We start from the raw sequence: 12,038 nt of genomic DNA, 5'->3' as shown, positions 1-12,038 counted from the left end.
GCTTATATTATTTGTGTAATAAAAATTTCAAATTTTAATCTTTAAATGAGGTCTGTTGACATGGTCTACTGCTTTCAAAAGGTGTCATCTAACTTTGTGTAAATAAAATAATAAAGATTGCAACTCAGAACTATAAACTAAAAATCTTCTTAGATAACTTTTGAATACACACAATACTTCTGGTCTTTTAGGAATATCACTGCCAGTTCTTCTCAAACGTCTCCTGGTTGCCTTTCTGAGATTTTGTTTAAAGTGAATCTTCCTCATAAGATTTTCCAACCCTCCCCCCACCGCCCCCCCACCACCGATTTGAACAGAAAGGCTCTTTTTTTGTATGTGAAAAGCACGTTACAAGGACTCGAGAGACTTGGGCACAAAATCTAGGCTAACGCTCCAGTGAAATACTGCGGGAGTGCTGCACTGTCGGAGAAGCCGTCATTCGGATGAGGCGTTAAACCGTCTGCCCTCTCAGATGGATGTAAAAGATCCCAAGGTACTATTTCGAAGAAGAGCGGGATGGTTCTCCCTGGTGTCTTGGCCAATATTTATCCCTCAACTAACACCTAAAAACAGATTATCTGGTCATTATCACATTGTTGTGCACAAATTAGTTGCCGTGTTTCCTACATTACAACAGTGACTACACTTCTAAAAAGTACTTCATTGGCTGTAAAGGGCTTTGGGTTGTCCTGAGATCGTGAAAGTCGCTATATAAATGCAAGTTGTTGTTGATGTTAAAGTTTTTATTGAAAAAGACCATTAAGCCAAACAAGCTTGTCCTATTTACATAGATTAACCAAATATGTCTGGCTGCTTACCATATCCCTTTATCACTTCTCCCCAGAAATACATCTAATTGGCCAGTTATAATGACCTCTTCAACGGCTTTCCCGGGTAACTAATTCCACAACTATTACTCTCTGGATAAAATAAATCCTTCTAACTTCCTTTCTTAATCCTAGTTTCTAAATTTTAAAACCCATGTCCTGTGTTATTTGGGACCTTTGCCATGGTGAACAATTTGTCTGGATTTATTCTGTCAGCTTCCTTCATAACCTTGTAATTGGATCAACATGAAATCCTCCTATTTTCCAAAGAGCTCACCTTTTCCCCTGCCCTTTCCTCATAAATTCCTGATCATCGCTGTTCACCTCCTTATCCTCTCAAATATTTATCCTGAAAATAGCTGATGAAAAAAAATCACACAATACTCATGGTGGGGTCTGACCGAGGCCTTATTGTATTGGTTTTTATATCTCACTTGATTTGTTCAACCCCTCTGCTATTGTAACTCAGTACCTTATGTGCCTTTTTTATTATAACTAATGCACTGTGCTGATGATTTCAAGTTTATACGCTATAATCTGTAGATCGATTAGTGTGTTGTGCCAGTGTACCCTTTAACAAACACTCTCTCTTTTGATTCTACAGTGACATTTTATTCTATAATTTATTGGTTATTAGTGTTCATTTTAAATTGCTGAAGACCTCCTGGACAACAATGGCAAGATGCTCACCCTTTTTCCACCAAATCGCTTTCCTTCATACAGTTCTCCTTGAGGTGTTTCCACTGTAACTGGCTGAAAATATTCATCAAAAAGGAAAATTAGTAATCAGTCAAAGAATCATTTTGCTTTCAGTTATTTCTGACAGCAAAAACCAATACAATAAATGCTGGACTTGCGCCAGACTATAACACAGCTCAAGATGTGAGACTCATTCTGTCCCCTTGTTTCAGTCCCCTTGTCGTCTTACAAAGAAATACATGGAGGAGGTTACAACACAGAAACAGGCCACTCTGCCCAAAGAGACCATGCTGGTATTTGTCCTCCACATAGCAGTAGTCCTGATTCCATATGCCCGTTCCGTTCCCATATATCCTTTATTCCCCTTTCCTTCAATCAGCCATCTAATCTATTCTTAAATATTGAGAAGGTCTTTGCTTCAATCACTAACTTTGGTAATGCATTCCACAGCCTCACAAGCCTCTGTAAAAAAGATTTTCTTGCACTCTGTCCTAAATTTCTTACATTTAATCTTATATCTATGTCCCCTTGTTCTAGATTCCCCAACAACTGGAAAGAAAATGGGGGAAAAATGCGTTAAGGGCCGTTTTCGGGTGGGGGTAGCGTGATGCGCTAGTACCCCGCGCCCGATGGCCCCTACGCAGGCAGCACGTGAACTCCGTGTTGCCTGCTATTTACTATGATATCTCTGTGCAGCCTCTCAGCAGAGAATGAGGAAATTGGAAATGGGGCATGCACAGCGCATGTCACCAGCAGCCTGCACCTCTTAAAGGTGCAGGTGCACATTTCAAATGGCAGGTACACAGCTTACTTGGAGGGAAAGATGGCCATGAGCAAATCAGCACCGGCACGAGAGAGGGCTCCATGCTTCTCCGATGATGCTCTGGAGGCCCTGGTGGAAGGCGATGACGAAAGGAGGGCCAACATGTACCTGCAGGGTGGCTGGAGACCCTCCAGACTGCAGCACCGCAGGCATTGGCAGGCTGTGGCGCAGGAAGCAAATGCCAGGAGTATTGCACCACGCACGTACCGAAAGAAGTTCAATGATTTGACATGAGTGGTCAAGGTGAGTCAAGGCAAGTGTCAAGTGGCACATCCTACCAACTGCACCACTGCTCCACGCATCACACTCCCCGTCACCCACCCACCAACAAACACTGTCCATCCATACACAATGCTGCACCCGGCAAGCTGCATCTCACCCGCAGGTAGTACCACACTTGCAGGCCACACAACCACCACTCAAGTCACACAAACTGGCAGCTATTCAACCACACACCTTGCAGGAGACTCATTGACACGCTGTCCTCTGTCTTGCAGAAGAAGGTAGCGCATAACAGCTGGCAGTAGGAGGGACCTGAGGGTTCTCACTCCCCTAGAGGAAACGGTGCTTAGGATCATTGGGCGGGCCGTCGCTGAAGCAGTCACAACATACCGCGCTGGAGGTCCCGATGAAGGGGGTCTCTGCATATCTAATGCTCCTTCTCCTTTTTCACATCTCCCTCCTCCCATAATCTTTCCTGACTCATGTGCTGCAGATGCTGTCAGCACGCACGTCTTACTTGCTCCTCTTCCCACTCCACAACTCAACCTGTTTCCCTTTGTCATTGCAGATACCCAAGAACATGTGGCGGCACCATCCGTGGAGGAGGAGGAGGACACTGAAGCCACACCGTCACTCGATCTGACACTTGCTTCCACCAGCAAAAAGACTGACACTGCGCGTCCTTAAGGGGCTAGGTTAGAGGAGAGATCTGCACATGATGAGACACCGAGCACAAGTGCGCAGGAGCCAAGGCGGGGGGAATGGATACCACAGGTGCCAGCTCGCCGGAGGGTGAGGTCGCTCACTAGTTCTGCTGCAGGAGTCAGATGAGGACTTCGATGGGCCAGGCTACAGTAGACGGTTGATGGGCGTACACCACCAAATGCTTGGGGCACCAGAAAGCCTGCCAGAAAGCCTGCGCACAATGAGAAGGGGCAAGGAGGAGTCCAGCTCCAACTTGGCACAGAGCTTTGCGCAGAGCTTGGAGCCCATTCTTTCCAACATGGAACGGGTGGTCACCTCCATCAGCGCACCTGTGGAACCCACCATGATGCAGCGTCCGATGACTGATGTTACAGCTTCCATTGCAGCACAAACATCTGCCATCCAAGGTCTGACTGCCGCATTTGAAGCTCAGACAGTTGCTATCGTGGATCTAGGGACCACTGTGGAATGGGGCTTCCAGGGCGTCAGAGCACTGCAGCAGGATTGCTGAGGAACTGCCCCGGGAAAGTGGCAGTGGCACCATGACAGCTGGACCTGCTGTCCTCTCTCAGGACAACAGCATTCCTGCTCCCAACCCTGCCACTCTGCCAGTGCCCTGTTGATGTCTATCGGCCAGCCAGGCCAGACTGCTGCAGCCCATGCTGGGATGGTGCAGTCTGAAGCCGGGCCCTCCCGGTCCAGAACTGCTTGAGGTCATCCTCCAAGGCCATCTGCACGCTCCTCCCTTGAAGGCCAGCAGCCTCCCACAACCCATGCTCCAGCCACTGGGGAAGCACCTCGTAGGAGCATAAGGATAGGTAAAGGCACACTAACAAAAGGCACTAAGGGAATGCACAAGGGTGAATAGTTCTGTTACGTTTGCATAATTTCATTTATTCATTGATAAATGAGACTTTGATTTTGCATTTGGTGGTGGTTTTTATTTATGCATTGAGCTGAGAGGGACACCAATGTGTAATCAGATGGAGGGCGATTTGATTGTCTTGTGGGATTGGAAAGGTGGGTAGTGTAGGACTGTTGGTGAGTTGGGGCATGTAGTTCAAATTATTGATAGCGGGCATAGATCAGGCGAGCACGCAGAGCCCTGGCAGACAAGGTGTGTGGTTCCTATTGCACCGTTGCCTCTTCCTCCACTTCCTGTTCCGGCTCTACCCCCTCCTCCTCCTCTGCCTCCTCCTCCGGCTCAAGGTCTTCTCCAATCACTGATGGCAAAGGCTGGTCCCTCATGATAGCAAGGTTGTGCAACATGCAGCATACCACCACAAATCTGCCCACCAGCTCAGGGGAGTACTGCAGGGCTCCTCCAGACCGGTCCAGGCAGCGGAAACGTTGTTTGAGGAGGCCTCTGGTGTGCTCCACAATGTTGCGTGTGGCAGCAGGGCTCTCATTATAGGCCTGCTGTGCACTTGTGTGTGGGTTCCTGACCGGTGTCATGAGCCACGGCGTGAGGGGATAGCCCTTGTTGTCCAGTAGCCAGCCTTTGACTTGCCGAGTCAGGTGAAAGATAGCTGGCACGTTGGACTGCCGCATAACGAAGGCGTCGTGACTGCTCCCAGGGTAGCGGGCATCGAACTCCATAATTCGATGCGTGTGGTCGCACACCAGCTGCACGTGGAGGGAGTGGAAACCCTTTCGTTTGACGAAGACGGCTGGGTTGATATGCGGGGCAGGGCAAAACGCATGCAGTCAATGGCACCCTGCACCGTGGGGAAGCCAGCAATGCGAGCGAACCCCCGTGCTCGCTCGTTCTGCTTGTCTCTGTGGAGAGGGAAGGTGATGAACCTGTTCCTCATCTGGTACAATGTGTCTGTGGCCTCCCTTATGCAGCAGTGCACTGCACACCGCGAGATGTTGCGCATGTCGCCAGCAGAGGCCTGAAATGCTCCCGAGCCGGAGAAATTCAGCGTCACGGTGACTTTCACAGCCACAGGCAATGCTGTCCTTGCCCTGCTAAGAGGTTGCAGTTGTGGCCGCACCAGTTGACAGATCTCGGTCACGGCTTCCTTGGTGAACCTCGGGCGTTGGATGCAATCCTCCTCGGTCATGTTGAGGTAAGAGAATTGGTCCCAGAAGGCCCTCATTGGGTAGGGCCTTCTGCTCGGTGCCCTACACCTCCTCGTCCTCCGTCTCCTCGCAGCTTGACCTGCTACACGTAGCCTCTCTGCATGCTCCCAGTTATGCTCAATGCCAGTGGGAGCCCTCGCAGTCTGCCCATGGTTGGCAGGGATGTTGTTCAACCACGGTTGTAACTTTCCGACCCGTAAAGCAGTACCTGCCAAAGCACTCTCAAATGTAGTCAAGGAACTCTCAATAAGAATAGAGAGCTTCAAAAAACACTTCCATACTTCCACGGTAGCATAGTGGTTATGTTATTGGACTACTAATCCAGAAGCCGAGACTAATAATCCGGAATCATGAGTTCAAATCCCACCTCGGCAGCTGGGGAATTTAAATGCAATTAATCAAATAAAATCTAGAATTAAAATACTAGTATCAGTAATGGTAGCCATGAAACGACCGGATTGTCGTAAAAACCCATCTGGTTCACTAATGTCCTTTAGGGAAGGAAACCCGCCGTCCTTATCCGGTCTGGCCTATATGTGACTCCAGACCCACAGCAATGTGCTTGATTCTTAACTGCCCTCTGAAATGGCCTAGCTAGCCACTCAGTTGTACAATCTCGCTAAAAAAAAGTCATAAGAAGAATAAAACCGGACAGACCACTAGGCACCGGACACGACTAAAGGCAAACCAAGCCCAGTCGATCCTGCAAAGTCCTCCTCACTAACATCTGGGGACTTGTGCCAAAATTGGGAAAGTTGTCCCACAGACCAGTCAAGCAACAGCCTGACACAGCCATACTCAGAATCATAAATTTCAGCCAACGTCCCAGACTCTTCCATCACCATCCCCGGGTATGTCCTGTCCCACCCGGCAGGACAGACCCACCAGAGATGGCGGTACAGTGATATACAGTCAGGAGGGAGTGGCCCTGGGAGTCGTCAACATTGACTCTGGACCCCATGAAATCTCATGGCATCAGGTCAAACATGGGCAAGGAAACCTCCTGCTGATTACCACCTACTGCCCTCCCTGAGCTGATGAATCAGTCCTCCTCCATGTTGAACACCACTTGGAGGAAGCACTGAGGGTAGCAAGGGCACAGAATGTACTCTGGGTGGGGGACTTCAAAGTTCATCACCAAGAGTGGCTCGATAGCATCACTGCTGGCCGAGTCCTAATGGACATAGCTTCCAGGCTGAGCCTGCAGCAGGTGGTGAGCGAACCAACACGAGGGAAAAACTTACGTGACCATGTCCTCACCAAATCTACCTGTCGCAAATGCAAGTATTGGTAGGAGTGACCACCGCACAATCATCGTGGAGACGAAGTCCCGTCTTCGCATTGAGGACACCATCCGACGAGTTGTGTGGCACTATCACCATGCTAAATGGGACAGATTCAGAACAGATCGAGCAGCTCAAAACTGGGCATCCATGAGGCGCTGTGGGCCATCAGCAGCAACAGAATTGTATTCCAGCACGTTCTGTGACCTAATGGCCCAGCCTATTCCTCACTGTACCATTACCAACAAGCGAGGGGATCAACTCTGGTTCAATGAGGAGTGCAGAAAAGCATGCCAGGAGCAGCACCAGGCGTACCTAAAAATGAGGTGCCAACCTGGTGAAGCTACAACTCAGGACTACATGCATGCTAAACAGCAGAAGCCTCATCCTATAAACAGAGCTAAGCGATTCCACAACCAACGGATCAGATCAAAGCTTTGCAGTCCTGCCACATCCAGTCGTGAATGGTGGTGGACAATTAAACAACTAATGAGAGGAGGAGGTTCTGTAAACATCGCCATCCTCAATGATGGCAGAGTCCAGCACGTGAGTGCAAAAGGCAAGGCTGAAGCATTTGCAACCATCTTCAGCCAGTCGATGATCCATCTCGGCCTCCTCCCGATATCCCCACCATCACAGAAGCCAGTCTTCAGCCAATTCGATTCACTCCACGTGATATCAAAAAACGGCCGAGTGTACTGGATACAACAGAGGCTATGGGCCCCAACAACATCCCGGCTGTAGCGCTGAAGACTTGTGCTCCAGAACTAGCTGCGCCTCCAGCCAAGCTGTTCCAGTACAGCTACAACACTGGCATCTACCCGACAATGTGGAAAATTGCCCAGGTCTGTCCTGTTCACAAAAAGGACAAATCCAATCTGGCCAATTACCGCCCCATCAGTCTACTCTCAATCATCAGCAAAGTGATGGAAGGTGTAATCGACAGTGCTATCAAGCGACACTTACTCACCAATAACCTGCTCACCGATGCTCAGTTTGGGTTCTGCCAGGACCACTCGGCTCCAGACCTCATTACAGCTTTGGTCCAAACATGGACAAAAGAGCTGAATTCCAGAGGTGAGGTGAGAGTGACTGTCCTTGATATCAAGGCAGCATTTGGCCGAGTGTGGCACCAAGGAGCCCTACTAAAATTGAAGTCAATGGGAATCAGGGGGAAAACTCTCCAATGGCTGGAGTCATACCTAGCACAAAGGAAGATGGTAGTGGTTGTTGGAGGCCAATCATCTCAGCCCCAGGACATTGCTGCAGGAGTTCCTCAGGGCAGTGTCCTAGGCCCAACCATCTTCAGCTGCTTCATCAATGACCTTCCCTCCATCATAAAGTCAGAAATGGGGATGTTTGCTGATGATTGCACAGTGTTCAGTTGCATTCACAACCCCTCAGATAATGAAGTAGTCCGTGTCCGCATGCAGCAAGACCTGGTCAACATCCAGGCTTGGGCTCATAAGTGGGAAGTAACATTCGCGCCACATAAGTGCCAGGCAATGACCATCACCAACAAGAGAGAGTCTAACCACCTCCCCTTGACATTCAATGGCATTACCATCGCCGAATCCCCCACCGTCAACATCATGGGGGTCACCATTGACCTGAAACCTAACTGAACCAGCCATATAAATACTGTGGCTACAAGAGCAGGTCAGAGGCTGGGTATTCTGTGGTGAGTGACTCACCTCCTGACTCCCCAAAGCCTTTCCACCATCTAAAAGGCACAAGTCAGGAGTGTGATGGAATACGCTCCACTTGCCTGGATGAGTGCAGCTCCAACAACACTCAAGAAGCTCGACACTATCCAGGACAAAGCAGCCCGGTTGATTGGCACCCCATCCACCACCCTAAACATTCACTCCTTTCACCACCAGCGCACAGTGGCTGCAGTGTGTACCATCCACAGGATGCACTTCAGCAACTTGCCAAGGCTTCTTCGACAGCACCTCCCAAACCCGCGACCTCTGCCACCTAGAAGGACAAGGGCAGCAGGTACATGGGAACAACACCACCTGCACGTTCCCCTCCAAGTCACACACCATCCCGACTTGGAAATATATCGTTGTTCCTTCATCGTCGCTGGGTCAAAATCCTGGAACTCCCTTCCTAACAGCACTGTGGGAGAACCTTCACTACATGGACTGCAGTGGTTCAAGAAGGCGGCTCACCACCACCTTCTCAAGGGCAATGAGGGATGGACAATAAATGCCGGCCTCGCCAGCGACGCCCACATCCCATGAACGAATAAAAAAAAAGCAGCCAGAAGCAATAATCCAGCAACACCTGCATGGCCCCTTTAAATAGCGTTGGTGGGGGGTTCCTTCAGGCACTGTAAGACACGTTCAGATGGTCGGGGTTAAGACTGTGCGTTGAGTTGAACGTTAAGGTCAAAAAAGGTGTCTATCACTTTAAATCAGCATTCCACACTGATTGCACGCATTTTCTCCTTACTTTACATGCTTCTGGCGTTCGGTATTTGCGCATGCGCTAACTCCTATACCAAGATGGCGTCCGGCGCACGTCACGCTGGAAACGCCATCTTGGATGTCAGAGAGGCCTTGTAGCGCCGAAACGGGCACTACACGGCCCAATTTAGTGCCCAAAATTTCCATCTCTATCCCATCCCTTCATAATTTTAAACACCTACCAAATCACCCCTTAATATTCTTTGTTCTAAGGAAAACAACCCCAGTGGTTTCATTTTTGCCAAGAATGGTTAAACTCTGCTTCCCTCATTATGAAACTAAATCACACCATATCAGGCTAAATGCAATGTTATTTTTTGCACGTCAGGCCTAAAACCCTCAATTACTTTAATGACAAGCACAGTAGAAAAACTTACCTTGAGTGGCAAGAAGGAAAGGGCGTGTTCAATCAGCAACCTCATTAATCTCTTTGAGTAGAAGATGAACTCATCTCGGCTCGTGTCTTTATTTCTATGCAACAGGCAAGAAATAATTTAAAAAATAAAATATATGCAATAACATTTCTGAAACATCAATTGCAGTTTGTCAGTTTTAATTAAAAGATCAAAGATTAAAATAAACAGGATATTTTTGAAAATACTAATTAAAACTATGTACCATACATTAACTGAGGGGACTTGGACAACATCATGGGGTCCAGCCAGCATCAGAGACCTGGGGTGGGGGGTCCAGCAATCGGGGGACGGGGAGGGGCTCGCAAATCATGGAGGTCCTGTCGGCCAGGTGAGCTTGTTGGACCTGAATGAAGCACTCCTCCAGGACCACAAGCAGTACAATTAAGGCACTCACCTCATGGATCCGGCCCTTCCCGCCTGCCTACCTGACGTGAATCGGAAGCGATGGGAAACCCGAACAGGTAAGCTTAAATTCATTTAAGTTTTCTATTACACAAAATATTAAGTACCTCAAGTATTTCAATGCGATACATTGCCCCTTTAAGTATTGGCCTGCCAGCTTTAAGTGATGGCGAGACTTCCTGGTATCTGCTGTGTAATCGCATACAAACCTGCCCAAGTTAAACCCAGAAGTGGGCATGTTGGAGCCTGGACGCGGTCCCGCTCCCACCCCACCCGTTATTGGGGGTTAAAATTACCCCCTTGATGTGTGCAAATTAATGCAGTGTGCCCTCATTACAACAGTGACTACATTTCAAAAGTACTTAATTGGCTGTAAAGTGTTTTGGGAAGTCCCGAGAATGTGAAAGGTGCTATATGCAAGTTCTTTCTTTCTTTCTTTCTTTCAAGTGATCTGAACATGCATTCATACTAGGTTAGATTACTGCTAAGTAATTGCTTCAATATATTTTAGATCAGCTGGATGTCTTACAAAAGTAGAAGCCAGCCCATTCGCACATTTAAGAGTTTCCAAATAAAGCTACAGAGAAATCTACAGCCACTATTAATTTCTGTTTGCCCAATATGGAGTGTGCACACCCTCCTTGTCAGGACACATCCCACATGTCTAAATCCAGAGAGCTCAAGTGCAGGTTGGCGGATCCAAGGTATACAAATCCCCAGGTGTATGCAGGGGTACTGCTGGAGTACAAGCAGCTCATCAGAACAGAACACTGGTAAACTTTCATTGCTCGTCCAGCTAAAATCACCATAACTATTAGGGTATTGATTTGCAGGATTATCTGGATTCTAGCAGCAAGGATCCTGACCCCCCCGCCCAGTGATTTGTCTGCTTCCTCCAGGTTCCTTTAGTGAGCCAGGTTGACTGGTCAATCATTAACAGTGCCCTGGACTACAGTTGATCTGGCTGGTTCAGGTATTGGATTACCAAACCAACCAGAGGTTGAGTTGGTTCTGAGTTTCTATCAGACATGTCATCTTGAAGCCCCCTCCTTCCCAAGGTTGTAAGGAAACTGATAAGCCTTACTGGTTAACAGCAGATACCAGGATCTCCTCACACGTGACATGATGAGCAGCACGACTCACCATAACGTTGCAACCATCCTCCTCACCAAACGTGAACAAACACCATATCCACTGAAAGGTGGTTCCACCAGTTAGAAGTGCAGAGCTTCAGCAGCAATTACTTGTCTCTCTTCAACCCAAATCATGGTAAGCACCAAGACCTGGACATATGAGCATGTGATCTCAAACCTGACACCCAGGTAACATTTTCCAGCAGCTATCATTGCAAGTCTCAGCTGTTCCTCATCAGCTATATGACAGGCATCTGCTTTCAGCACAGTGGGAGGACCTACACTGGCCAACCCCTTGATGGTTCTAGGCATCAAAAGCCAATGCCACATACCAGATTTACTCATCATCAACTGCTTTATCCAGGTCCTTGGCAAAGAGGCATGCCTGTTGTGACACTAGCTTCCCCCTCCATGGAATTCAGTAACAGGTCAGAACACTAATCTCATATTGAGAGTTACACTGCAGTATAAAGATAGAGACAAGTGCCTCACATTGCAAGGGGTAGACATATAGCTTCCATTTATCTGATCAAATAGCTGTGCTAGAAGTAGCAGCTGGAAGGATTTTTGAAAATAAAGAAAATCCTCTTATTTATGGGTTTGGACCTTCCATACACACGCAGGTGGTAGGTAACTAGCCCCCCAGACTTGACAATGGCTGTAGTGGCAAGACTATTCCTCCATCAAGTGTATCTATCAGCTACATGAATTTGATAACACATCAGATTTCCTCCCCTCTTAGTAAGGTGCTCTGCTCCTGTAATTGTACATTTTTTCTTAAATATACTGAAGCATGTCTAAAATTACCTGATAATTGTGTGCATTCCTCTAACCTGTGGGGTGCTTTCAAGGACACTTAGCTTGTCTGGCAGTGGTTGTCCTTGGTGGGCAGATGCCAGAGCTGCTCTGTAGAAATGAAAAAACGTTAGCACGGGTGAAATATTTTTTAAAAAACTTGTCAAACAACAC

General features: G+C 48.0%; 1 protein-coding gene across 3 annotated transcripts in view; it reads right to left on the bottom strand.

Moving 5' to 3' along the window:
- si:ch211-243j20.2 (uridine-cytidine kinase-like 1) overlaps positions 1–12,038 on the bottom strand; it is a 102,194-nt gene that overhangs the window by 24,185 nt on the left and 65,971 nt on the right. For all 3 annotated transcript variants that reach the window (XM_067984441.1, XM_067984440.1, XM_067984442.1), the window contains exons 9-11: positions 11,877–11,975; positions 9,496–9,589; positions 1,518–1,580 (exon numbers count right to left, since the gene is read on the bottom strand). In XM_067984441.1, coding sequence (XP_067840542.1) covers positions 1,518–1,580; positions 9,496–9,589; positions 11,877–11,975 — 256 coding nt within the window. The remainder of the gene's footprint in view (positions 1–1,517; positions 1,581–9,495; positions 9,590–11,876; positions 11,976–12,038) is intronic.

The sequence above is a fragment of the Heptranchias perlo genome, chromosome 5, assembly GCF_035084215.1.
Source record: "Heptranchias perlo isolate sHepPer1 chromosome 5, sHepPer1.hap1, whole genome shotgun sequence".
NCBI classification, from domain to species: Eukaryota; Metazoa; Chordata; class Chondrichthyes; order Hexanchiformes; family Hexanchidae; genus Heptranchias; species Heptranchias perlo.
This window is presented reverse-complemented; position numbering and strand designations above follow the sequence as displayed.